We start from the raw sequence: 26,075 nt of genomic DNA, 5'->3' as shown, positions 1-26,075 counted from the left end.
GATGGAACAAGATCTGGAAATCCTACTTCATGTAGAAATGAGGGATATTGATCCTGGGGAGAATATTTATCAGGGATGAGAGAAGATTCAGGAAGAAAATGACAGTTGTCTTCAAGTGTTTGGAGGCTGTGTGTAATTGAACGGCTTACTCTGCAAGGCCTAATCAATGAATGTGAATAACAGAAATATGTGACTTTAGCTCAGTATAAAAAGAGGTTAGAAGAATTTTAGCTGTCCAAAGGTACAGAGGCACCTGGGGACGGGGCGAGCATTTGTAACTTGCTCCTGCATGAGGCAGGTCAGACTTGCTCAGTCCAGCACCCACCCCTAGCCTGCTCGTACAACTGCCCTGCACAGAGCCCTGTGCTCACTGCCACTCTGCCTTCCTTCCTAGGAGAACGTCGAGCTGGCGTTTGATGACCTGGAGCCAGCCACGGATGATTCTGTTGCTGTTGTGGACCAGGCCTCCCATCAGTCCCTGGTAGGAGCTCCAGAGGGGCCCTGGGCTGGCCTTCCCTCTCCTGTCCCATCCCTCTTTCTCAGAAGAGCCCACCCTGCATGAGCTGCTGCCAGTGGAGCCACTCAGAGCTGAGGGGGCCCAGCCATCAGGCCCCTGTGCCAAGCACTTCAGAGCTGTGAGCCCTGCCCCTCAGCCCTCTGCCAGTTTGGCCAGGAAGTTGGCACTTTCTCCTGGGCTGGTGCAGTGGGGAGCCCTGGCCCCGGGGTGTCTGAGCCGGACAGGAAGGCGTACCGCCTCTTACAAGCTGAGGCTCAGGCCCTGGCCTGTGCCTGGATGAGCCTCCAGTGTGTCTGCCAGGAGTCCCAGTGTCGTCTCCTAGGTGGTGAGCACCTGGCTGGACCCAGATGACATAGTCATTCCCTCCCATTGTCCCCAAGAAAAGGGCTGATGCAGCCGGGCCAAGTGGGGAGAGGAGGCAGCATTGTGTCAAAACAGGGAAGCAGTGCCCGGCTGCAGGCAGCCACTGAGGGCCATGAGGACATGAGCTCTTGCCCTTGGGGATGGGCTTTGTCACCCTTGGGACTAGTGTCTTGGACACCTTGCTGCCTAGGGACTGGATGGCCTCATGGGCACTCAGCACTCAGCAATTGTCTTCAATTACGGAAGTTATACAAGGTGTTTTATTGGAGAACTGACATTGTTGCTAAGCTGCTCATCTCCCTCCTCTGCTCCGAGTCCTGTCTCCCTCTCCTTCCTCCTTGTCGAAAGGCCCTGCTGGGCTAGCAAGGGGGTGGGGCCCCGGGGAGAGTAGAGCGTGAATGTCCCCCTGGTACAAGTGCTTAAAGTGCCCGAGATCCACATCTCCCCAGGGAAGCTGGCCTTTTTTTTCCCTGACACCTGGGCTCCCATGGCGGCCTCCATCCAGCCTCTGCCGTTCCCAGGAGGTATGAGGAAGTCAGTCCACGTGGCTTAGGAGCAGCAGTGTGTCAGACAGCAAGTTCGGATGGGGCTTGGCCATCTTTTCCCTTCTTTGCCCTCCCTTTCTGGTTGGCCTTGGCATTGGGCACGCATCCCTGGGGATGAGGGCCCCTCGGTGCCCAGCCTGCCACTCACCGTCCGATGGCTTTGTTGCTCCTTCCTGCTGGTAGCTCTAGCCACTTTGGGACCTGAGTTACCCACCGGTCCTTGGCCACCTCCTGGTAATCAGCCTGACTCCCCTGGCACCTCAGGGGAGAGGCATAGGCAGCTGGGGTCAAGGAGAAGGAAACGGTATTTCTCTTGCTTCTCTTGTCCCCCAGTCCCTGAAGACCAGGCCAGGATGGGGTTTGGGAAAGGCCCAGTCCTTCTTGCTTGAGGGAGACTTGGGATTCCATAGAAAAGATACCTTCAGACCAGATGTGGCCACAGGCATAGTCTGTTTGGCTTACCTGAGCTGTTAGAAATCAGAATTCAGCATTTCCACCTTCTCTTGAAAAACTGGAGGATGTATCAATACTAGGCCAACCTTCTCCCAGGACAGCAGTTGGCTGCAGCTGGGTGGTGGCTGCTTCCTTTAGATGGGGACGCCTCGTCAGTCAGCCTAGATCTGCCCAACTGGGCTTTCACATCCATTAAGTCCCCTGTCCTAATGCTTTTCTTGTTTGAGTTCATGACTCTGCAGTGACGCCACCTGCAATGCTCTGGGCCCTCTCTGCGTGCTCCCCTCTCAGGGGGCGGGGGGGGGGCGGGGGGCACAGCTGTCACTTATTGACAACTTCCATGAGGCCATGCACTACGCTCAGGGCCTCACAGACTTTATCTTGTTTAATCTGCCTGGGAGGTGATGGCCTGCAGCGTGGAGCTCTCGCTAGACCCTCATGACCTGCAAGAGGATGAGGATGGAGGAGAGCCTCTGCATGTGGGTGTGGCTTAATAAGAAGCCTTCAGTCTTTGGTGACTTGGACACGAGTCCTGGGAATCATATTTTGCCATGGGCTTCTTTCTCTCATCTCTTTCTGGCTCCCGCGTTTTCCTTGCTGTCCACCTGCTCCACAAGGTGTCAGCAGTGAGCGGTGGGAGTTACTGTGTGTGTGCAGGGTGTAGGTAGGTGTGCAGCATATTTATAGCATGTGGTTAGGGACGGGGCACTGGCTCCTTCCCCACAGCTCCACGTGACACAGTGGGATTGCTTTCCTTCTCCGTAGGTCCGCTCATTGGCCCGCACAGACGAGGCAAGGGGCCTGCTATGGCTCTTGGAAGAGGAGGCTCTGGTGCCAGGGGCCACTGAGGATGCCCTCCTGGAACGCCTTTTCTCCTACTATGGCCCCCAGGAAGGGGACAAAAAAGGTAGCTAGCACCCCTGGAGGGCAGCTCTTCTGCTTCCTCTCCAGGGGACCCCCCTATATGAGTCCAGGTGGCACTGCCTGAGGGCTCACTGAGTCTGTGCCCTGATGATCTGAATCTTGCTTCTCCCACTCTCAGGCCAAAGCCCCCTCTTGCGCAGCAGCAAACCACGCCATTTTCTCCTGGGCCACAGCCATGGCACCAACTGGGTGGAGTACAACGCGGCTGGCTGGCTGAGCTACACCAAGCAGAATCCGGCTACCCAGAACGCCCCCCGGCTCCTGCAGGACTCCCAGAAGTGAGGATACCACTCACTTTGCCCACATCCCATTCCTCAGGGCTGCTGTGGGCTCCCTGGTCTCAGAGGCCTCCTCACCAGGAGGGTAGATAGTCTCTACTTCCCAAGAGGCGAGGCTAGTTGGCCTTGAGGGCAAGGACGTGGCCTCCTGGAGCAGAGATGGGGACAGACAGAGTTGGAGGGACCTATAGTTTTAAATTTGACTGCTACCCCCATGTTCTTCACACAAGACAGGCGTAGCCTTAGGAACCCCTCAGTCATGTAATCCCTGTCTTCCATTCACTTATTCAACAGATAATTACCGGGCACCTACTCTGTTACAGTGCATAAAACACAAATCCCTGCCCTTGTGGAGTTTACATTCTGGTGGTGGTGGGGACAATAAGTATAACGATAGATTATGTCTCCCATTAGAAGACATTGAACTCTACTGTCTCCTGCCACAGGAAACCCTTTCCCCACCCCTGCCCTCCCTAGTGGTAGAGAACACATCGCCCTCCTGGCCACCCCTTGGCTTCTGCTCACTCTGTTTTTCTCTTCTCACTGTTTAGAGATTTGTCTACAGTTACTTTGTAGAGTGTGGGACATGCAGGCCTAGCCCAGATAGCCCAGGCCCCAGGCCCCTGTGGTGCGGAGGTGGTTTGGTTTCCCAGGAGCTCAGAGAAGGAATGGCCTCTAGTACTCCGTGAATGTGACTTCTTTCCTTCCTTTGCCCTTCTGCTTCTGGCAGAAAAATCATCAGCAACCTGTTTCTGGGACGGGCAGGCAGTGCCACGGTGCTCTCAGGCTCCATTGCGGGCCTGGAGGGAGGCTCGCAGCTGGCGCTGCGCCGGGCCACCAGCATGCGGAAGACCTTCACCACGGGCATGGCGGCTGTCAAGAAGAAGTCACTGTGCATCCAGATTAAGCTGCAGGTGGTGAGTCTGCCAGCCTGAGCCACAGCGTCCTTTCTTACCCCGGCGGGTAGCCTGGGCACCCTCGGGTCACCCCGTGCCCCCTCAGCATCCCACTTTGACTTGATTGCTGCCATCGGAGTCCCCTTGTCAGTGCTGCTGAGCTATAACTCAGGCCTGGTGAGAGCAGGGTTATTCAGCCTGAGCATGTCCCGGCTGGTGGGGCCCCTGCCATCCTGCAAGGAGTGGAGATACTGGTACCAGTTCCTGTTCTCAGGCATGGGCTGAGCCATCAGAGTCCACTGAGGGCCGTCCCTCCCCCTTTGGCAGGATGCCCTCATTGACACCATCAAGAAGTCGAAGCTGCACTTCGTGCACTGCTTCCTGCCTGTGGCAGAGGGCTGGGCCGGGGAGCCCCGTTCGGCCTCCTCCCGCCGAGTCAGCAGCAGCAGCGAGCTGGACCTGCCCTCGGGAGACCACTGCGAGGCCGGGCTCCTGCAGCTGGACGTGCCCCTGCTCCGCGCCCAGCTTCGCGGCTCCCGCCTGCTTGATGCCATGCGCATGTACCGCCAAGGTGGGGCCTCCTTCCCTCTCAACTCCTGCTTCTCTTTTCCGGAGCTGCCCCTGCCCCTCCCCATCTCTCAGATGGGCCCGTGGCTGCCAGAAGGGCGCCGCTCACCTCCTGTCTCCGGTCCGACCAGCCCTCCATCTCTCTTCTGCTCCTGTGCCGCCTCTGTAGGGTCTCATCTGGCCTCTCCAGCCCAGTCTGTCCCTTTCTCTTCTTCTTTCCATTCTGCTGACTCTTCTCTTCTTCCTTTCCCTTCCATAGTCCAGTCTTCTGCATCTCCCTGCTCTCCCTGCCCCACATGCCCTGTTCCCAGAGCCCCCTCCTTTCCCCTCCCTGGTCTGGGTGGGTCAGCTCTGCCCACAGCAGTAGATTCCCCTGTGAAACCATCTGCCCAGTGGGGTAACTACCTCCAAGGGCAGGCAGGTGGCTGGGCCATCCCCCCAGTGAAGAATGAAGTGCTAAATCCTTCTGAAGTACTTAAATTTCCCAGAAAGTTCAGACAAACCCTTTTTATGGACCCACCTGGAGGAGGGGACAGAGAGAGTGAGTAGTGATAGTAGTTAATATCACATCTTTAGAGCATTTACGGCATACCTGGCACTATTCTACAGTCATCACACACGTCAACTCATTTAATCCTCACAACAGCCTCATGAGATGTAGGTTCTATTACCATCCCCAGAAGAGGAGACCGAGGCCCCGACAGATTAAGTACAATAGCCCAAAGTCACACAGCTCGTAAGCGGCAGTGTGGGATTTGACCCAGGCAGACCAGCTCCCCAGTTCGTGCCTCATAGGAAGTTATGAATTTGCCTGGTTTCTGCCCTTTTTTCCTTAGCTAGAAGTGCAGGCAGGGTCCCACCCACCCACATCCAGGTCCCCCGGAGGAATCCCCAGTGGCACCGCCACTTTTCCTCAGCAGCCAAGCAAGGAAATGGGCTCCCTACTCTGCTCTAAATAAATCATCGATCTGTCCCCACGTCTTGATATGGAGTTGGTGTTTATTATTTCAAAACCAGATTGTTACCACTCTGAACAAAAATCAATGTGCTTTACTCAAACAAGCAGATCGATGAGGCCAGCAGCAGAAGGCCCCCCCCGCCACTCAGCCCCCAGCCACCATCGATAGCGCTGATGATTAATTAAGATGCCAGGCGTCCGGACCTGCTATCCTGGCCCATCAATTTAATTGCTATTCAGATACAATCAATAGCTCACTTTGTCTTGGCCCCTCGGCAGCCCCCGCCTCCTGTTTCAATTATCAGGCACATGCATCAGCCTCATCTCCCAGTTGGAGGGTTTCCCAGCGCTGGCCAGCCCAGCACAGCAGAGAGCCCCCGACTGGCTGGCGGGGGTTTGGGCTTGGAGTCCAGTTCTGCCTCCTGCCACACAGCCTTCGTGGCCTCTCAGGCCTCAGTTTCCAAGTCTGGAAGATGAGCTGTATCTGTTCTAAGACCATTTTTTTGTCTGAAATTCTATGATTCTGTTGGAATGGGTCTCTCAGTCCTGTGTTGTGAGCTCCGGTGTCCTCGGGTGACTCTGGGGAACCTCCCACTTGCCACCATCCTGACCTCGCTCCAGACCACACGTCATGTCACCCTTGCCCTGACCTCAGGCCCAGGCGGTAAGGAGATCTCTGTTAGAGGTAACTTCCTTTAGGTAGAGAGACTCTGCAAGTCTTTTTGGTCGCGTGGCCTAGGGCTCAAGGTCAGGATGAGGGTAGGAAGGGAGCCCTTCCTGATGCCCTGCTGCAGTGGACTGGGGAAAGGAAGGGAACATTTTATTGAACAGCCACCAAGTCAGCCAAGCTTTCTACATATTTTCTAAGTTAAGCCCCATGACTACCATGCAAGAAATGTGGTTGGGCCCCCATTTATAGATGGGGAAACCAAGGCTCAGAGAGTTCTAGTGACCCATCCAAGGTCACATGATACTGGGAGCCAGCACCCAGGATCCACCCCTAAGCTCATGCACTTTTCCTCTCAGCTACTCTCTGGTGCCCCATTTTTTTTCTTAGTAAGTCCTCAAGACATTGTCCTCTCCAGGTTATGACAGAGTCAGAGGTCAGAGGTCACCGCATCTCCATTCCTTCCAAGTGGTCAGCCACCCCCCACTTGCACCCTCACTGACAAGGAACTTTCTTCCTTCTGTGAAAACCTCTTCCCTTTTTAAACCTTGTAATTCCACTGTGGGCAGCCCTGCATGTCCTCTCAGCCCCCTGCCTCCTGTCCCTTGCCCCTGCCTCCTTCCTCTCTGCTCTCCTTTCCCGGGCCTGCCTCCCCCTCAGGCTGTCCTCCCCCAGCCGTCCCCTCCCCTCCGTGGACTCTTCCCACAGCTGCCTGGACACCCGCGGCTGTCGGCGTATGTGGGAGCAGGTGAGACACTGACGGACTGGGCCCTGGGCTGCTCTCTCCCTAGGCTACCCCGACCACATGGTATTTTCTGAGTTCCGTCGCCGCTTTGACGTCCTGGCCCCACACCTGACCAAGAAACACGGGCGCAACTACATCGTGGTGGATGAAAGGCGGGTAGGTCTGGGCCCCAGAGCCCCACCAGACCCCCTTTCCTCTGCTCAGACCCCTCTGAGCAGCTGCCCTTTCTTTCCCAGAGAGAATCAGGCTGGCTCTTGCTCAGCCCCTGGTTTTGGCCATCCAGGGTCAGGACAGGGGCACGCGGCCGCCAGGCTGTGGCAATGGGAAAGCAGCAGCCTAGAGAATGGGCTGCAGGAGTCTAAGAAGAACCACCCTCTTTGGAGGGTTGAGGTGGGGGTGTCTGCTCTCTGGTGAGCCAGGCAATCCTCCAAGAGCCTCACAGGTGGCAAATTAGAATTAATGTTTCAGTGTGCTCCTGGTAGCGCCTGGGCCCCTCAGCCTTGACCTCCACATCAGGGACTAGTTCCCACACAGGACGCTGTGCTAGGCCGAGCCTAAGGCTGCCGGGCCCCTTGTCAGCCTGGATGGTGAATTCCTGGCTGTGAAGGGGATGTCTCCCTGCCATGCTCGGCTGTCAGCTTGACCCCCAGAGGCAGCTCCTCAGAGAGCCAAAGGGTTTCTAGAGCAGAAGAATCCTCCTTCCAGCGCTCTGGCCTTGGCACCAGCCTGGCTCTGAGAGCATCTCAGACCTTAGGATGGCTTCCCTAAAAGGGAGGGCACACCCCAGAGTGGGCAGAAAGCTCCCTCCCCTTATTCCCTGAGTCACGCGCAGACCCACATTCATGGAGGCCTCAGCACCTTCTCTCCATTCTTGCCATCCAGGACCTGCCAGTGTCCTCAGCAGTCTTGGTGTGGCTGTAGATGACCCACCCCACACCCCCTCCTCTCTGACCCCTGACCTTCATTCCAGCCTCCCACTCATGGCTACACCCAGCACCTTGTCATCCCTGAAAATGCTCCAGCTCTGAAACCTTAAATTCCAGCGTGGTCTTCTCTGACCTCAGCCTCCTTCCTGTGCATCTCACTCCTCTCTTCCTCTCAGACACCTGCTCTTTGACTCCACTGAGACCTCTTATTTCTGAACCCCACTCCATTTTCTCTCCTCTGTCCATTCCCTTCTGACTTTACTCCTTTTTCAATCAGCCTCGAGGCCACGATCTAACCCTCTGGTCACTCAGCCTTCATCACCACGCTCACCTCTTGCGAGCGTCCCGGAGCACCTGCCCGGCCCATCCCCACCCTGAAGGGCCAGCCTTTCGTTGTCTGCATGCCTCAGTTTGGGGCTCCCAACTTGCTGCAGGAGAAAATGATGCAATCACGTGCACCTGAATTCCTACAGCTTTATGGTCTCCAGCCCCAGCTGGGACGTTGGGGTGGCCTGGCAAGTTTTCCATGTGCCCCATCCTTACCTGGCCCCAATTCTAAGCTCCCTCCCTGATACTCCAGTTTTCCACCTCTCTCCTCCAATACTCCCCAACCGTGCCATCCCAGGTCTCCTTCCCAGCAGTCGACCTTGCCTCTGAATGCTAATAAATCGAGGCTCCGATTTCCTCCTCCGTCTTCTGTACGCTGCTCTCCAGCTGCCTCCTTCCTCCTGTCTGGGTGGGAAAAGCATCCCTCCCCTCATCCAGTCCCTCCGTCCTGTGCTTTGGACCCCATTCCCTTTGGTCTCCCTACAGACCTGCTCCATCGGTGGTAACTCTTCTCTCCTCTTCCTTCAGCCTCTCCTCTGTGGGCTCTTTTCTCTCAGTGGAGAAACTTCCTACCAACACTCCTCTCAGAAGGGAGCCTTCTGTTAACCCCCTCTCGTACCAGACTATTGTCTCTCTCTTGCCTGCCCTGGACCTGCAACACTTACTCTCCTCCTGCTCCCCCCACCCCCCACCATTCACTCCTCCGCCCGCCCACAGCGCCTGGTTCCTGTCCCTGACACCCTGGGATTGGCCTTGTCTCTTCCTGCACTTCATGTGGCCAGAGCTAACAGGCACTTTTCTGCACTTCTTCGCAACATGGACTCTGTTGACAACTCTGTTCTTTTTGAGACATTCTCAGCTCAGTTTGTTTGCTACCACTCCAGGTTTTCCCCTTGTCTCTCTGTCCTTTCTTTCTCAGAACTTCTGGGCTTTCCTTCTTCCACTTGCCTCTGAAATAAATGTCTCTCTCTTCTTTAAGACTCTCTCCTTGGCCAAATGTGTTTTCTATTCTACACTGTCTTCCAGGACAACTTCATTCACACCTGTCACTTCAAACACCACAGACGTATTGATGACTCCCAAATCAATAGTTCTAGCCCGGGCCTCTCTCCTAAACTCCAGACATGCATTTTTATCCAGCTTATTTCTGGGCTTCTCTACGAGGATACCTTATAGCACCTCCAACTCACCCTGTTCAACCCAAACTGATTATATCCCCTCTCAAACCTACTCTTTCTCTTGTATTCTCTTCTTTGGAGAATGGCGCCATTATCTGTTTAGTTACGGAAGTCAGAAATCTCAGTGTTGTCCCTAGATTCCTTCCTCTCACCTACCCTTCCCCCATACCTGGCCAGGCTCTCCCTCTCCTGAACATCTTCCTTTGGGTCAGGCTCTGGCCTTCTCCGGGGTGGATTATTGCAGTAGCCGCCTAAGGGGGTTTCCATTCATCCTCTCCCTTTTACCCCTGATAGCTCTGTAGAATGCAAATCTGATCAAGCCCCTGCCTGAGAGAAGCCTCCAGGGGCTCTCGAAGCACTCAGATTCCAAGTGTTTTGGCTACTGCCCACCTCCCCAATTGCACCTTACCCGCCCCCACTTCACTCCAACTATGCCAGTTACTCTCCTCGTGCATTCTGTTGTCCTGTGTTTCCATGCCTTTGCTCGTGCTAGTGGCTCTGCCAGACATGCCCTCCCTCCTACTTTGTCTGGCTAATTCTTACTTGTATCTAAAGCCTCAGCACAATCAACACCTCCTAATGCTGATTTAGATGCCTCCTCATCTATGTGGTTGACTAATTATTCACTTGTCTCACAACACCCAAAACATAGCTTGTTCCTGTTGTGGTCATCCTTCTGTCCTCAAACTCGAGCTCAGTGCCAGACCCCGCGGAAGCCCACTGAAAGTGCTCGGTGCGCCGAGCGGGCTGTCTGAGCGGAGGGTGGGGAAGGGCTAAGTGACGGGGCGGAGCCCTGCATGGAGATGGGGAGTCCCTGGGCGGGGTCCCTGACAGAGACCCCTGTCTGCAGGCGGTGGAGGAGCTGCTGGAGTCCTTGGACCTGGAGAAGAGCAGCTGCTGCATGGGCCTGAGCCGGGTGAGTTGTCCCTGCGGGAAGGCGGTCGGGCCTTCACTCTCTGGTCACCTTTGTCCACATGGCTGGCCCTCCTCCACTGCCCTCCTGCTCAGTCCAACTTCAGGGGCCTCCTGGTGCCCCTTCTGAGTCTTGCCCCCCTGAGTCCCCTTACCGCCCCCCACCCAGCTGCTCTGGAGCTCTCTTTCCTCTCAAGCTGCCCTCAGTAGGGCCGCATGCCAGGAAGTTAGATATTCCAGCTGCAGCAAACTTGATTTTTCCCTCTCTCTGAATAACTGGCTTGTTTAGTGCCATGAACACCTTGTGATGTCAGGAGGGAGTAGGTTGGAAGGTGGCCCTGAACTTGGCCTGGGTCCTGGTGTGGGGATCGGGGGAGACAGAAGAGAGGACAGCTGGAAGGATCAGGGAGACAGCAGACAGAGTTCTCCAGAGGGCCGAGCCCCCCTGTGGCAAGTCGTCTAGGGCTGCCAGGGTCCCAGAAGGGCAAGCAGGACATGGCGAGGCCGTGCTGCCGCCACCTGCCCACAGGCCGAATTCCTCATCTGAATGGAACGCGGTGCATAAAAGGCAGGCACACCCAGCCCTGGGTGCCAGTCTGCCGCACCACTCCACGCAAGAGGGTCAGCTGAGCGTTCCTCCCACGGGCCAGGCCGCCCAGCACACCCCTCTCTCCCAAGACGGGGAGGCTTGACCAGCAGCATCCACGTATGTGTTCCGAGGGCTGCAGGGTGAGGGAGAACAGCTGGGAGCCAGATGGAGGGTTCTGGACCTGTCCAGCTGTCAGAAGACAGGGAAGAACTTCAGGTCCCAGGGCCTCGTTGGGGCCATGAGGTGGGAGGGGATGCTCCGAAAAAAAGGCTTAAGTATTGCTTGTCCACTCTTCTCTCTGTTCTGCATTCTGAGTTACGTTGTTGGCTTTTCCTGCCCCTTTCTTCACTAGGAATCCTTTCCCATCTCCTAGCTGTATCTTTGTCTCTGCTGTCCCTGGTTTTCCCCTGTCCTTTTGGCCCTGGCAGCCCCCGGTGGTCTCTATTATTCGATTTCTTTTCTTGGTCTAGGTGTCTTCTGCATCCCACCCTCTTTCCGTGTCGTTTTTCTGGTTTTGGTTTCTGCTCTCTGGCTCACCTCCTCTCTCTCCCCGTCCCCAACTGTCTCCAAGCTTGGGGGCTGCCAGCCCAGCTCCTTTCCTGCAAAGCCTGCAGTCAAAGATTTCGCTTCAGCCTCTTGCTCTCTCCCCGGGTGGGCTCCTGCCCCTCTGGCAGGCTGAGCTGCTGCGGCTGGCACTGGGGTGGCACCTCCTCCAAGGCATGTCTTGGACAGGAGAGGACCTGTACAGGCTGGTCCTCTTCCTGGCTGCCGTCTCAGTCCCTCTGCATCATTCCCGGGCCTGGCTGTGACAGTCGAGCCCCAGGGCCCTCTCTTGCTCAGGGCACAATTAGGGGCACAGGCAGATGTTCACTCACATCTGGTTTGGGAGAGAAGTCTCAGGACTTCCAGGCTGTGGTTAGCGCTGGGTGGTGAGTGAGGATTCCCTGTTTATCCCATCACTTCAAAGGGAAGGGGTCTCAATCTGAGTCCACAGGACCTTGAGGGTTTAGGCAAGGAGTTTGGGGGTCTGAGAGCCTCCTGGTACGTTCGTAAAATTTGTATAGATGGGTATGTTGGGGAAGAGATGGCCCTGAGCCTTCACTTAATACTCAGAAGGACTCCAAACCTGACAAACATACAGCTGTTCAGGACAGGTTTGAGGTCTGCTGCCCTGGCCTCTGGACCATCGCTTTTCTTCTTGTGTGTTTCTGGGCCATTATCTGTCCCCCACCTGGCACCTCATGCTTCTGCCCTAGTCAGACAGCCATGCCTGCTGACACCTAGCACAGGGCACTTGGATATTCCCTAGCCCCTGGCGGGAACACAGCCTTACACATTGTGGGAATCAAGGCTCAGGTAGGAGGCGGGACCCATGGGAGAACCCCCGCGCTCAGCTTCAAGTGTGGGTTTTGGGAAAGTGTTATTGAAGACTGAGCTGGCTTCCTCCCAGGCCAGCCTCAGGGGACAAGGTTTCCTCAGAGTCGCCAGAGGCAAAGCTTTCTCAGCAGAAAGTGTAGGCCCATTCCCCGCTTATCCCTGGAGAATAGAGAAGGGAGATACTGTACCTAATGTTTCTGAACGTTTCCCCTGGAGTCCATGTCTTCTCTTTGCCCCACAAAAGGGAATATTTTGTGTCCTGGGCAAGGTGGGCATATACCTAGGTGTCCCTTTGGCCTCTCTAAGGAAACTAGAGTCTTTTTTCACCTGACCATTTTCCCTTCCCTTCTTCCTCTCTTAGTAGAAAAGCATTTACCCAGCTCCAGCTCAGAGCACCAAAGAGTGAGAGGAAAGGCGGGGTGTGGGGGCACCCAGCTGGTTCCTCTCACATCTGCCCTCTCGCCCCCAAACCTGTATGACAGGTCCCTTGACTGGGCCAACCTCCGCCCACCACACTGGCTTCTTCTTCAGATGAAACCTGGGTGTGTGGGTGGGGGCAGGGTGTTGGCACATGAAAGAGGAGCTGTCTGAAATGAAACTGAGCTGGGAGGGTACAGAGAAGGGGCTCTCTACCCCTTCCCCACCCCCTTTCTCTGCGCACCGCTTCCTGGGCCTTTTTCTTATATACACACACCACCATCCACTTTACCTGCTCTCAGGCAGCTGGATGCCAAAGGCAGCTGGAGCATGTGGTTGGGCCTGCGGTGGGCACAGGGGGCATGGACAGTGTAGGGGCAGTCCTGGGGGAAGAAGCCACTGTTGATGTGGCTGAGGGGTATCTCGCTATTTGACTGATGGTGCTTCATTGCCTTCTTACCCCCATACCTTCCTTCGACTTCCCTCTCCTTTCATCTCTCTTTGAAGTTAGATTTCCCACCTACTTCTCTCCTTCCAAAACCTCCCTAGCCACCGGGACGCCCCCCTCCTTCAGCCTTCCTAGAGCCCATTCTTGCTCCTTCCTTCCTGTCTTGGACACTTGGATTTTTAGGCTCTTCCCAGGCTAAAGGCCACACTCCTGGGCCCTCTGGTTTCCTGGGCCTGCTTCCCGGTTCGTTGGCTGGGCCACCCCGCTCAGTCTCCTGCCTTCACCTGGACTGCTTCTCTGCAGGTGTTCTTCCGGGCGGGCACATTGGCACGGCTGGAGGAGCAACGGGATGAACAAACCAGCAGGAACCTAACCCTGTTCCAGGCGGCCTGCAGGGGCTACCTGGCCCGCCAGCAATTCAAGAAGAAAAAGGTGCTGCTCCAGGGACATCCCCATCCCACTCTCCAGCATCGGCTGAGTTCCAGGGGTGGGGTGGGGTAGGGTGGGCGACTTGAGGGAACTCTGGGGGCAGGAATCCGGTCTTGGGGCTATGAGGTATTCTCTGGGGGAGAAGAGAGAGGGACCTCCCAGCACCACCATGCTGTGGGCCAGGCTGGGGAATGGGCAGCTCCCGATGCCAGTGAGAGTGCAGGTGTGTCCAGCGATGGGACGATGTGGCCTGGTCCAAGGGTTAGGGTGGGTGGGGGATCAGGGCCCAGACAAAGGTGGGCTGTGGATCATAGGCTGCTCCATGAAGATTAAGCAGCTGTGTCAGCGACTCCTTTTCTTATTAGCAAGTCCATAAAACAGCCAGCACCGCCGCCTCTTGTGTTTCAGCAAGATTAGGTTTTATAGCATATCCAGGCTAGGGTGCCGGAAATAATCAGGCAGCAAATAAAGCAGATGAAATTATTCCTAATGATGGTGGCGTGGTTAGTGCCCAGTGCAGTGCTCCCAGGGCCAGGCTCGCGGTCACCTGCCCTCTGAGGGATGGAGCGGGGCTGAGGGCAAAGGGCAGCACAGGGGGTGTTTGACTCCAGGTCAGGTGGCCAGAGCAGCAGCCTGGTGGGAAGGATCCTGGCTGGGCCTGGGACTGAGAGCCCCACTGTGTGCCACCCCACCCCAACTTAGATCCAGGACCTGGCCATTCGCTGCGTGCAGAAGAACATCAAGAAGAACAAAGGGGTGAAGGACTGGCCCTGGTGGAAGCTCTTTACCACTGTGCGACCCCTCATTGAGGTGCAGCTGTCCGAGGAGCAGATCCGGAACAAAGACGTACGTAACAGCCCTCGGAGGGCCAGGCCACCGGGAGGGAAAAGACTGGCTCACACATGTGGGCAAGAGTCTTACCAGCTTTTCTTGGGTTCCCAAGTGCCTCTTTGTTTAGTCCAGAGAGATGGTGTCCTTGGACTATGCCAGCAAATAGAAGGCATCCTTCTGGGGTTCTGGCCGAGCCCCTGGGGAGCCTCATAGGATAAAATCTTGGGCATCCTCGGCATCTGGAGAAGGGTCTAGGGATAGGAGCCCCTGGAAGGCAGTGGCTTCCTGTTTCCTTGTGTCCCGGCCCAAGCTTTTCCAGCTTTTTTAGCCCAAGGGTGCAGATCCCGGGCCCCAGCTTCTCACAGAGCCTCTGGCTCACTTTGCACCCTCCTGACTGCACCCTAGGAGGAGATCCAGCAGCTGCGGAGCAAGCTTGAGAAAGTGGAGAAGGAGCGGAATGAGCTGCGCCTCAACAGTGACCGGCTGGAGACCCGGGTGAGTGACTCCTAGTACCAGACAGACTGGCCCCCCTCCACAGGGAGGCTGGGCCTAGGAGCACCCCCCTGCCCCCCTTCTTGGTGTTCCTGCTGAGTGAGGCAGGCATTTCAACTGGTGGCATCTCCCTCCCCCCACCCAGATCTCAGAGCTGACATCGGAGCTGACAGATGAACGTAACACAGGAGAGTCCGCCTCCCAGCTGCTGGACGCGGAGACTGCAGAGAGGCTCCGGGCCGAGAAAGAGATGAAGGAGCTGCAGGTGAGGGCAGGGCTGGGGTACAGACGGCCATGCTAGTGGCTGCCACACGGTAGTGCCCATCTGCTCCCCCCAAGGACGGGTGGCTTCTTCACCACTAGCCCAGCACCCCTGTCTGCCCTGGGTAAGCATGTGACCCTGGTCTCTGGGGTTAGGGGTGTGGGGGGGTACTGAGTGAGAGGTGGAATGGCACACCTCCTAACGCCCTCTCCTGCAGACCCAGTACGATGCACTGAAGAAGCAAATGGAGGTGATGGAAATGGAAGTGATGGAGGCCCGTCTCATCCGGGCAGCTGAGATCAACGGAGAAGTGGATGACGATGATGCTGGTGGGTCTGAGGCAGGAGGAGCTCAGGAGTGGCCTGAGTGGCAAGCTCTGATGCCCACCCGTGGGTAACCACAACCCTTGTTCAGACCTGTCTCCTTTGTATAAGTCTGTTAGGAGGCTACAGTGAAGTAAGTGGAAAGCGTCAGGTGCAGGGGATTATCGTGGAGGCCTGTAACAGCCTTGAGAATGGCAGTGTTTGCGGGCCATGGCCTCACGGTTCCTGGAAAGAGGACAGCGTTAGCCCCCTCACCCTCTCCAGTCTTTTCCCAGCTATCAGCTCCTTCTACCTTGGGAGGAAGCCATCATTCCAGAGACCATTCTGAGTCTCTCTGGCTGACTCCACCTGCTGCCCCTCCTGCCCCATCCTTCTTCCCTTCTGCCCTTTCCTGGGGACTCTCAGAAGGTCAGTCCTCTCTGTCTGCCCCCAACCCCTCAGGTGGTGAGTGGCGCCTGAAGTATGAGCGAGCTGTGCGGGAGGTGGACTTCACCAAGAAGCGGCTCCAGCAGGAGTTTGAGGACAAGCTGGAGGTGGAGCAGCAGAACAAGAGGCAGCTGGAGAGGCGGGTGAGTCTGCTGGGGGCGATGGAGGCCTGTGCCTGAGAGGGACAGGGAGGGACACGGTGCCACATAGAGGCCTAGCGAATGGCCAGAGGCAAGCAGGCCCTGGGAGCAATAGGGGAGGATTGGCGTGTCAGCCGCTCCGAGCAGAGGTCAACCAAGGCCAAACTGTTGTGAGAGTGTCTCAGTTTTCCGAACGTCTCTGACTTCATCCCTCCTCTCTGGGTTTCCCCCTCACTTATCTCTTCTCCTTACCTTCTCCACCAACACTTCTGGGCCTCCCAATGGCTGATAACCCTGCACCCCATCTTGACCCCTAGCTCGGGGACCTGCAGGCGGATAGCGATGAGAGCCAGCGAGCCCTGCAGCAGCTCAAGAAGAAGTGCCAGCGGCTGACGGCTGAGCTGCAGGACACCAAGCTGCACCTGGAGGGCCAGCAGGTCCGCAACCATGAGCTGGAGAAGAAGCAGAGGAGGTGGGTGGGCCCCCTGCCCTGGGCACAGAGGGCCTCCTAGAGCAGCCCCAGACAGGGCTCCCTGCCTCCCCCTCCAGGGAGGAAAGAAGGGAGGACCTGAATTTGGCCAGAGGCCTTGCCTGCATGGTCACTCGTCCTAGAATGTGAACGGGTCTTACTCCTGACCTCTGAGGAGCACTCAGACCACATCCCCACTGAAGGCCTGCTCAGGCCTCTGCTCTCAGGTACGCTCCCCCTCAGGGTGCCTGTCACCCTGCCTGAGCCCAGGAAGGACGGGCACCAGCCAGGCCCCACGCAGGAACCACGGCACCGCGGCCCTGCCCCTCGTGCCCGCCCTGCTCCCCATCTCTCCCTCGCCTCAGCTGCACAAGCACACTCTCCTGACTAATGTCATTAAACTACCGTGCCACTTCCATCTCATTATGGTAATGACACAAAGGAGGGGGGCAGCCCTCACAGGAGAAAATCCAATCTAAATTAATTTCCCTGGCTGGGGCTGGGATTGGGACGCCTTTATTAGCAACGCTGAGGGGCCCACACACCCTGGAACCGCGGGGTGCCCCGGGGAGTAGGAACAGCACCCAGCTCTCCTGCGCAGGGGGTGGGGTTCTCAGTGGAGGCACTGGTTGCCTTTGCAAATGGGCAGCCCCACACCCATGACCCTGGAGGTGAGAACTGCAGGGCCTCCCAGTGACCCCAGGTTACCCTCAGCTTCCTGGGCTGGGCTGATGCTTTGCAGAGGGTGAAGAAATGAGGTCTTAAATTTCTCCCTTCCGGTACCGTGCCTCTCTGCTTCCCTCGTTCTTATCTTGACCCCTACCCTCCCTTTTACCTAGCAGAGGGCACCCTTAGCAGGAACCCCCTTCTGAGCACCCCGCTGATGTGCCAGCGCAGCCTAGTTACCATCCTGCCGCACTCCCCACTGGGCAACTTATTAGGTTTCAGCTGCCCGGAGTTTTCTTACCTTTTTTTTTTTTTTTTTTTGACATGGGATCAGGGTAGGGGGAATCTGTTCAGTTTTCCTCAGGAACCTGATTAGGTATTCAGGGAAGGTGTTAAGAGGAATTTCAGCAATTTGCTCCTTATTTAAAGTCACTGGGCAGGAAAGGGAAGGCTGGAAAGTGGAGGAGTGAAGGAGAGGCCCCCAGCCGTGGACTGTGCACTTGCCCGTTGAAGCACAGGGCCGGTGGGCACAGTGGGACTGCTGGCTTCCAGCCCAGTGTGGGGTGTCCTGGCGGTGACACGGATGCTGCTGGGGCAGGAGGCCTGGCCAAAGGCTGGTGCTGAGGGGTGGGGGCAGCAGCCACATCGATCTGTGGAAAGGAAGTTAGACGGGCAGGGTGTCCATTTCTCCCCACCTTGGTGCCCCCTCTGCCCTCACCCTGGGCCCTCATTCTTGAAATGAAATGAAAAAAGGTCGAAACTCAACGCCTGAGTGGCAAATGTTCATCTCCTCCCCAGAAGCAGCCTGTGGGTCCTCTTAGACCCACCTGTTGAAAGGGCTCCTCGGACCTGCTTGATGAAATGCGTCCCCCCATCCCAGACCAGGTTGCTGAGCAAGGCCTTGATGACTTGGCCTGTCACCTCACCCCAGCCACAGTTCAGAGCTGCCTGAGTCCCCTCTCTGCTTATATCCCCTCCACATCTGTGGCATCGTTTCCAGGCAGCCTCTGGGTGCTAGAGACCCAGACTCTGCCCTGTCTGATGGAGTCACGCTGACCATGCTCCTTCGCAGGTTTGACAGCGAGCTCTCACAGGCGCACGAGGAGGCCCAGCGGGAGAAGCTGCAGCGGGAGAAGCTGCAGCGAGAGAAGGACATGCTCCTCGCCGAGGCTTTCAGCCTGAAGCAGCAACTGGAGGTGCGTCGGGTTGCCCGCCACCCACACTCCGGCCCCTTCGCAGGCCAGGGCTCGCCTCATCTTCTCTTTTGCTCCAGGAAAAAGACATGGACATTACAGGATTCACCCAGAAAGTCATCTCACTGGAGGCTGAGCTCCAAGACATTTCTTCCCAAGAGTCCAAGGATGAAGCCTCTCTGGCCAAGGTCAAAAAACAGCTCCGGGACCTGGAGGCCAAGGTCAAGGATCAGGAAGAGGAGCTGGATGAGCAGGCGGGGACCATCCAGATGCTGGAACAGGTGCTGGAGGGCTTAGCTAAGGGAGGCACCGCTGTCCCCTCAGCTAACCTGGGGCATGGGCGAGAGGAGGGCGAGATCTCAGTCAGTCAAGCGTTTGCTCGTTCATTCCCTTATGCATAAAATGTGGAATGAGCACCTGATCTGTGCCAGCCATGGGGTGAGGATAATTCAGCTTTTGCGGTGCTTTCCACAAGGACAAACCTTGATTGATCTCTGGTGGTAAGAGGCTCAGTGTGCACAGCAGCCAGAGGCCATGAGCCCACTCTGGCTGCCACTGAGCCACCATGTCAGTTGAGGGAACTCCAGCCTGGAGGCCAAATGGAAAAGCTCCAGAGTTGTCCCCACCCCCAGCAGCCTTCTCTGGGCCTGTGCTAGATAGACCCCTAGTAGGAAGCTCAGCCTCTCCGGAAAAGCCCGCTGCCACAGCATCAAGATGGGAGCAGAGGGGACTGCTGGCAGACATGCTCCCTGCTCCGGAGGCTGGAGGGAGCCGCCCAGCAGGGTGCACGGGTGAGGGCAGAGCACCACGGGGAGAGGAACCCAAACTCTACTCCCACCCACCCCCAGGCCAAGCTGCGACTCGAGATGGAGATGGAGCGGATGAGACAGACCCATTCCAAGGAGATGGAAAGTCGGGATGAGGAGGTAGAGGAGGCCCGGCAGTCGTGTCAGAAGAAGGTAAGGCAACGGGCACTTACCCATCCAGTAGAAACACTGGTTTCCCCATCACTGCTTCAAAGTAGGGGGATCTCTGTTTCCCTGCCTCAGCCCCGCTGTCTTTCATTGCCAATCTGGACCAGGTATCTCCGCTCCTGGCAGTAGATGGCTTGTGTGCTCTCAGGCTCTAGAGAGAAACTTAGGCTCTCGAAGGACTAATGCCCCCTGCTCTCTGTGCCAGTTGGCAGCCCGCCCTGTGCCACCCCATGCAGTCAGCTATCCGGGGTCCGTGGGGTCTGCCCGCTGTGGGATGAGGGCTTGAGGTCGCTGTGCGTGTCCTGCCGTCTCTCCTCTTCCTCCCAGGCTTCTTTGAAACCCTAGGAACTTCAAACTTAGAGTCTGACCCTCTTTGGGGTCATCCATGCTGAGCCCTGCCCCACTGTTTTCCGGGTGGGGAGATCCAGAAGGGAAGGGGACTGGCAGGCTCCAGACACTGAAGGGGCTGATGGGGCCCTTTCCCCACGGTTCTCTAGTTAAAACAAATGGAGGTGCAGCTTGAGGAGGAATACGAGGACAAGCAGAAGGTGCTGCGAGAGAAGCGGGAACTGGAGAGCAAGCTCACCACACTCAGTGACCAGGTGAGTGGAGGCTGCTGGCTGGGGCCTGGCCAACTGCCTGCCCCATCCGGACCTAAGGATGGGACTCTTAGGTGTAGAAAGCTGGGAACGGGCAGGGGTGAGTGGGGGCGGGGGTGCTGGGCTCTGTAGAGCCCACTGTCATCACTTGTGGAATTGGGTGATAACCATACATTACATACCCAGGCTTTTCTCATTGGCTGGTGTGATCCTGGCCCTTCCATTGTCAGTGCTCAGTAGGGAGACTGAGAATGAGAGCAAGGGGGAGGCGTAAGCTTGGGGAAGAGAGGAGGCGGCCCTGTGGTGGAGCCCAGAGCCCCAACTTCTAGTGTCCACCCAGGTGAACCAGAGGGACTTTGAGTCAGAGAAGCGGCTCCGGAAAGACCTGAAGCGCACCAAGGCCCTGCTGGCAGATGCGCAGATCATGCTGGACCACCTGAAGAACAACGCCCCCAGCAAGAGGGAGATCGCCCAGCTGAAGAACCAGGTATCTGCAGAAAGGACGAGGTCAGCTCCCGGGGCAACTGAGATTCTTTTTTCAGTTTCCTTCCTCTCTCTCTTGTCCCTCCCAGTGGTTCTTGAGTCCTTGCAAAGGAAGGTGACAGGGACGTGGGGAGAAGCCACTTGCAGCAACCACAGTCCCCAGGGTCTCTGCACGATGTGCCAAGCCCCGGGAGATTGTGGGTGGGCCCTGGGCGCTGTGAGTGGGTGAGGAGGAGAAGGAGAGCGCCTGGGCTCCCTCTGCCCTGGGAACACACTGCGTAGCCCTCACGCCCGCAGGGAATGTCTGACGTCTCTCCCTGGGGTGGGGGTGGCTCTGTGTCCAGCTGGAGGAGTCGGAGTTCACCTGTGCGGCAGCCGTAAAAGCACGCAAAGCAATGGAGGTGGAGATCGAAGACCTGCACCTGCAGATTGATGACATCGCCAAAGCCAAGACAGCGGTGAGGCACCCAGTGGGCAGGGCCGGGCTATGGGAAAATGGAGCTGTGACAGCAGCCACCTTCACTCTAAACAGGGACCCTTCCCCAGCCAGGTCCCTTCACACCAGGGTTTTCTGCAGGGAAAGCAGGCCCCCCTCTGTCCCTCCCACTAACAGCAGAGGCCCGGGAGGGGGTGCCGTGGAAGAGGGAGCCAGCCAGGGCCCATCTCCCTGTTTAACCACCTGCCCGTGGGAGCTTGGCCGCAGGCCCCAACACCATAAATAAAAGCAGCTAATGGGGCTGAGGGGCATACGCAGGTGCCTAGAGATTAGAAGAAGCACCAATAAGGGGATGGGATGGCTCGTTTCCCTCCCCTTCCCCTGGCCAGCCCACTGACATGCCCAAGCAGCAGCTAATTAGCACTCTTGTTTAATGCCTCCCTTTTAATTCCCCACCTCTCCCACGGCCCATCCGTAGCTGGCTGAGAATTCATTCCTGGGATGTGGCCATGGGTTCCGGCACCAGTACTGTCTCAGGCAGGGAACGGGGCAGGGGACGAGGCTGGGCTTGGCTTGGGGCTTCACGACCCCGTTGCTAGCCACCTGGCTAGTGCCACCAATCTCCCAGGTCTGATTTATCCCCCTGACATTTGTGCTCCTCAGCAGTTTTCAGGTGAGTAATTCAAATTCCTTAATTGTGTTAAAAAAGGCTGTTATAAAATTACCATTTTATTTAAATCCGAGTTAATAAATTTCTTGGCAGAGGCTTCCCCAGCTCCCCACAGCCCGGTAACAAGATGGATGGGGCAGAGAAGGAGCCAACGCAGTCATTTTGGTTTGGAATTACAGGCTAATAGATTCATTTATTTCCTGAAGCTGCTGTTGGCTGTCTCTTCCCCTCCCCCCAGGAGCGGACTGGCCGAGGCGGCTGGACCGCTGGGGAGCAGGCAGTCTCAGGGGGAGCCAGACCCCATGCCAAAAGAGCTTCACAGATTTGAGGGGTCCTTCCTGGGCCGTGAAGAGGGCAGAGGGTATGAAGGTTAGGGCCTGGATGGCTCATGCCAGGATGATGGGTCGCTTATTCTGGGCAGACCTTTTCTGCCTTTCATTAGCCTCCAAAGAGCTGCTAGAAAGCAGCTGTCATTTAGCCCTGGGTCTGCCTGTGCTGCAAAGACAGCCCTTTCCCTCAGCTCCCTGGCCCAGAGCAGGACAGGCAGCTCCTGGGTGGGGCTGGTCTTGGAACCCGCTCCAGCAGGTGGACCTGGCCTCATTACCCCGCTCCCATCGGAGGCAACGCGGGCAAGGTTCGGACTCGCGCCAGGCCTGAGGCCCTCTGATCTGTCTCTGTTTCTGTCCAGCTGGAGGAGCAGCTGAGCCGCCTTCAGCGTGAGAAAAACGAGATCCAGAACCGGCTAGAGGAGGATCAGGAGGACATGAATGAGTTGATGAAGAAGCACAAGGCAGCTGTGGCTCAGGTACCCTGCCCCAGAGCGCCCACCACGACCTGGGACACAGATACCGCTCTCTCGCCCTCCCTGGAGGTCCCCAGCGCAGCCACTTCTTTGGAGAGGTCGCAGTGCCTGTGGTCCCTGGCACTCACTCAGGGCAGGGTGGCGTGGGGTGGATTTGAGGTTTATGGGGGGCCCTGCCTCAGCACTCACTCCTTTCCCAGGCCTCCCGGGACCTGGCTCAGATGAATGACCTCCAAGCTCAGCTAGAAGAAGCCAACAAGGAGAAGCAAGAGCTCCAGGAGAAGGTGGGAACTGGGGTCTCCCTCCGGGGGGTGGGGTACCAGGATCACCATGCATGGGGATGGAACCCCAAGCTCCCCGCATAGCAAGCACTTCTCTCTGCCATCAGTAATCCACAGAGCAGCATCAAGGGCAGAGAGCTAGGCTTGGAACCATGTCACCACAGCAGACATTTTGGCTTCAGCTGCCTCCTTTCACATTTCTGTTCCCTCTCTGGTCCTTAGCTTTCTCCTTTCCCTCCAAAGGGCTAAATCTGGGCCAGCACGGGGCCAGGTGGGAGATGCCTCTGGCTCACAGCCCCAGTCCTCCACCTCCCCTGGGCACGCCTCCCTCCCTCAGCCTTCCGGTCACCATGGTGATCTTTCTGGCCCCCAGACTCTGCCCTCTCCCTCTGGGCTCAGTTCTTTCTTCTCTCCCTGCCTCCACCCCCAGCTACAAGCCCTCCAGAGCCAAGTGGAGTTCCTAGAGCAGTCCATGGTGGACAAGTCCCTGGTGAGCAGGCAGGAAGCTAAGATCCGAGAGCTGGAGACACGCCTGGAGTTTGAAAGGACCCAAGTGAAGCGGCTGGAGGTGGGTGCACACTTCTCCTGGTCCCTGGTGACCAGGGCAGAGCTGCCTTAGCAGCTAGAGCCACATGTGCTGAGCATGGCTGGGCAGGCCCTCGGATGCTCCTCAGAGGCCTCTGCCAAGCTGCCAGGCCAGCTGACGGGGCGGTGCCTGCTCCCCTGCCCGCCTGGCCTGTTCTCTGGGCACCACGGAGCCTGCCTGCTTTACATTCTGTCTCCGTGCTTACTTTCTGCCAAGGGACCAGAGCAGCTTAGCTTTTCGTCTTCATATTTTCCTCCACCATGAGCTCCCCCCGCAGGTCCGCCTCACTCGCTCCCTGGCAGGGTCATAAATATGCAGTGAATGGCGCCACTTCTGTGAGGCTGAAGTCTGTTCTCTCATCTCACTGCTGTCTCTTTCTCTCCCTCCCCTTTTTTATTCCCTTTTTTCCTCCCTCCTTCCCACCCTTCTCATCTCTGCTTTTTCACCTTCTCGCATCATTTTTCTCCATTGTTGCCTCATTCTTTCTTCTCTGCATTTTTCCTCTCCCTAATCTTATTCTCCTTTCTCATCCTCTCCCTGTTTCTTCCTCCCTCCCCTGCCTCTCCTCCTCTCCCCCTACTTTTCATTCTCTTCCCTTCAACCCTTCTCCTTTTCCTGCTCACCTCTTTTCTTCTCTCTTTATTTCTCCTTCCTCTCAACTGTAATCTCTCCACTCCAAATTCAATCATTTCTGTTCCATATCCTGAAGCCCGCAAGCTCCAGCTCCCTCGCTTTCTGGCACAGCAGATGGGAAGAAAGAGGCAGGCGACATCTTCCTTCTGGGTTTCCGCCCCTCTCCCCCTAATTTTAAGTCCTCGTCCTTCTCGAGCTTGCAGACGTGTGTCTGAGCACCAGCAGTTCTCCGCGAGAACTGTGTTCACAGGTGCAGGTGCCAAGGAACCTCCCTGCCACCTTCCGTCATCGGCGGAGCAGGCACTGGGGTAGGAGTGGAAGCAGGTGACCATGGAGCTGGCCGTGGGCAGCCGGAGGACACTAATACCTTTGACCTAGGAAGAGAATGTGGCTGAACCTCCCAAGATGGGGTCACAGTCTTCAGGGGAGCAAGAGAGAATGAGAAGTTAATCATAATTCATGTTCTATCTTGGTAATAATCTGATCCCCATTTTACATGCAGGAAGGGTTAAGTAGGTTGCCTAAGGTCACGGAGCTGTCAAGGGGCAGAGGAGGCCATTGGCCTGGTGGATATAGGACAGACCTGCTTTACTTGTCTCCTTTTCCCGTGGGCCCCAGTCTTTTTCCTCAGCTGTCTCTTTCATTTTCCCTTCTGCTCATAGAATATTAAACACAAATGGCCCTTAGAGATCATATAGCCTAGTGCTGTTATTTTAGAGACACAGAGGGGGGGGAGCTGCGAGGTGGAGACCCCGCGAGCAGTCAGGGTGGAAGCAGTCCTTCCCCCACTCTCTGCCCCAATCTCCAGGTCATTTCTTGCTCAGTGTCCTGTGGCCCAGCAGGAAACAATGTGTCCAAGTTGGCAGGCAGAGAGATTCATCAGGCTTAGAGGGGTGGCTTTGTGCTAGGAATCTGATGATTGTTTGGTCTCCTCCTGATATGGGAACTCTCAGTAAAGCCATTCACCTCTGAACTCAGGATCCAGCTCCTGGGTCCAGGGTGTCTGAGGGAAGCTTGCGCTCGTGGAGGCCCCACACGTGGTGTCAGTATGGACAGGCCCAGACTGTAGCCAAACGTTGGCAGTAACCGCAATGATACTAGCACCTTTCATATTCCAGAGTGCTTTCACGTACCTTTTTTGGTCCTTAAAAGACCCATGGGGACTAGGTGTCATTCTCCCATTTTGCAGAAAGGCAAAGGAAGCTGCCTCAGAGGCCTTTAGTTTCTTGCCCACCTACCAGTTGCGTGGTAGAGCTGGAGCTGGACCCCAGGCCTCCTGACTCCGGAGTTCCACCCCAGCCCTCTCTCTGCCTGGCTGATGGGCCCCTCTTCCCGCCCCCCTGTCCAGAGCCTGGCCAGCCGGCTCAAGGAGAACATGGAGAAGCTGACTGAGGAGCGGGATCAGCGCACAGCAGCTGAGAACCGGGAGAAAGAGCAGAACAAGAGGCTGCAGCGGCAGCTCCGGGACACCAAAGAGGAGATGGGCGAGCTGGCCAGGAAGGAGGCCGAGGCAAGCCGCAAGAAGCACGAACTGGTAATGCACCCCACCCTGGGGCCCCAAGCTGGCAGCCCTCTGAGTAGCTGCTAGGCCCACACCTTTCCCCTGGGCTGGTGGGGGTTGGGCCGCAAAGAAACCATGATTTAGAGAATTGGAGGAAAGAGGACATGTCAAGAGGACAGTCCAGGGAGCCCTGAGGGCAGGCCAGGGGCCAAGGGCGGTCCTGGAGTCTTCATCAGGCAAGACCAGCCCAACAGCCCAGCAACACCAGAGCAAATAAACAAACAAACAAAAGCTCTGTGGGCTTGCACCCATGCAGCTCCTGCCTGGCTGGTAGAGCCTGGAAGGAGGCTTTCTTGGGGGCAGCTGGATGAGACACTAGCCCTCCTGTGAACTGGGACTGCCCACCCAATCCCCTAGGAAATGGACCTGGAGAGCCTGGAGGCTGCTAACCAGAGCCTGCAGGCCGACCTAAAACTGGCATTCAAGCGAATCGGGGACCTGCAGGCCGCCATTGAGGACGAGATGGAGAGCGACGAGAACGAGGACCTCATCAACAGGTAAGAGGGGCCTCTAGGGCCGCTTCAGACAGCACGGAGGCCCTCTTGACTGAACTCTGGACCCGGCCACCAGGAAGGACAGCTGCAACCTCTGTCTCCCTGTCATCAAGCCACCAGCCTCCCTCCCCTTGTTGTCAGACCCCAGCATGGACCTGTCCTGCAGCAGCTGAGGGCAGGGCAGGTGCTGCCTGGGTGAGACTCCTCCCCTCTTCCTCCCTGTCCTCCCTCCCCAGGC

At 56.9% G+C, this 26,075-nt stretch overlaps 1 protein-coding gene across 9 annotated transcripts in view; it reads left to right on the top strand.

The window, feature by feature from the left end:
- Positions 1 to 26,075, top strand: part of MYO18A (myosin XVIIIA) — a 93,260-nt gene that overhangs the window by 54,887 nt on the left and 12,298 nt on the right. For all 9 annotated transcript variants that reach the window (XM_054573233.1, XM_054573239.1, XM_054573238.1 and 6 more), the window contains 25 exons: positions 395 to 481; positions 2,644 to 2,785; positions 2,921 to 3,080; positions 3,811 to 3,997; positions 4,304 to 4,547; positions 6,960 to 7,069; positions 10,195 to 10,260; positions 13,391 to 13,519; positions 14,219 to 14,362; positions 14,753 to 14,842; positions 14,985 to 15,104; positions 15,319 to 15,430; positions 15,866 to 15,993; positions 16,308 to 16,462; positions 18,198 to 18,321; positions 18,399 to 18,599; positions 19,167 to 19,277; positions 19,790 to 19,894; positions 20,232 to 20,378; positions 20,719 to 20,832; positions 22,169 to 22,285; positions 22,483 to 22,566; positions 22,994 to 23,131; positions 25,131 to 25,316; positions 25,701 to 25,840. In XM_054573233.1, the coding sequence (XP_054429208.1) occupies positions 395 to 481; positions 2,644 to 2,785; positions 2,921 to 3,080; positions 3,811 to 3,997; positions 4,304 to 4,547; positions 6,960 to 7,069; positions 10,195 to 10,260; positions 13,391 to 13,519; positions 14,219 to 14,362; positions 14,753 to 14,842; positions 14,985 to 15,104; positions 15,319 to 15,430; positions 15,866 to 15,993; positions 16,308 to 16,462; positions 18,198 to 18,321; positions 18,399 to 18,599; positions 19,167 to 19,277; positions 19,790 to 19,894; positions 20,232 to 20,378; positions 20,719 to 20,832; positions 22,169 to 22,285; positions 22,483 to 22,566; positions 22,994 to 23,131; positions 25,131 to 25,316; positions 25,701 to 25,840 (3,341 nt within the window). The remainder of the gene's footprint in view (positions 1 to 394; positions 482 to 2,643; positions 2,786 to 2,920; positions 3,081 to 3,810; positions 3,998 to 4,303; positions 4,548 to 6,959; positions 7,070 to 10,194; positions 10,261 to 13,390; positions 13,520 to 14,218; positions 14,363 to 14,752; positions 14,843 to 14,984; positions 15,105 to 15,318; positions 15,431 to 15,865; positions 15,994 to 16,307; positions 16,463 to 18,197; positions 18,322 to 18,398; positions 18,600 to 19,166; positions 19,278 to 19,789; positions 19,895 to 20,231; positions 20,379 to 20,718; positions 20,833 to 22,168; positions 22,286 to 22,482; positions 22,567 to 22,993; positions 23,132 to 25,130; positions 25,317 to 25,700; positions 25,841 to 26,075) is intronic.

Source organism: Pteronotus mesoamericanus, unplaced genomic scaffold, assembly GCF_021234165.1.
Source record: "Pteronotus mesoamericanus isolate MK-2021 breed Mesoamerican mustached bat unplaced genomic scaffold, CSHL_Meso_final contig_246, whole genome shotgun sequence".
In the NCBI taxonomy this organism is placed as follows: Eukaryota; Metazoa; Chordata; class Mammalia; order Chiroptera; family Mormoopidae; genus Pteronotus; species Pteronotus mesoamericanus.
This window is presented reverse-complemented; position numbering and strand designations above follow the sequence as displayed.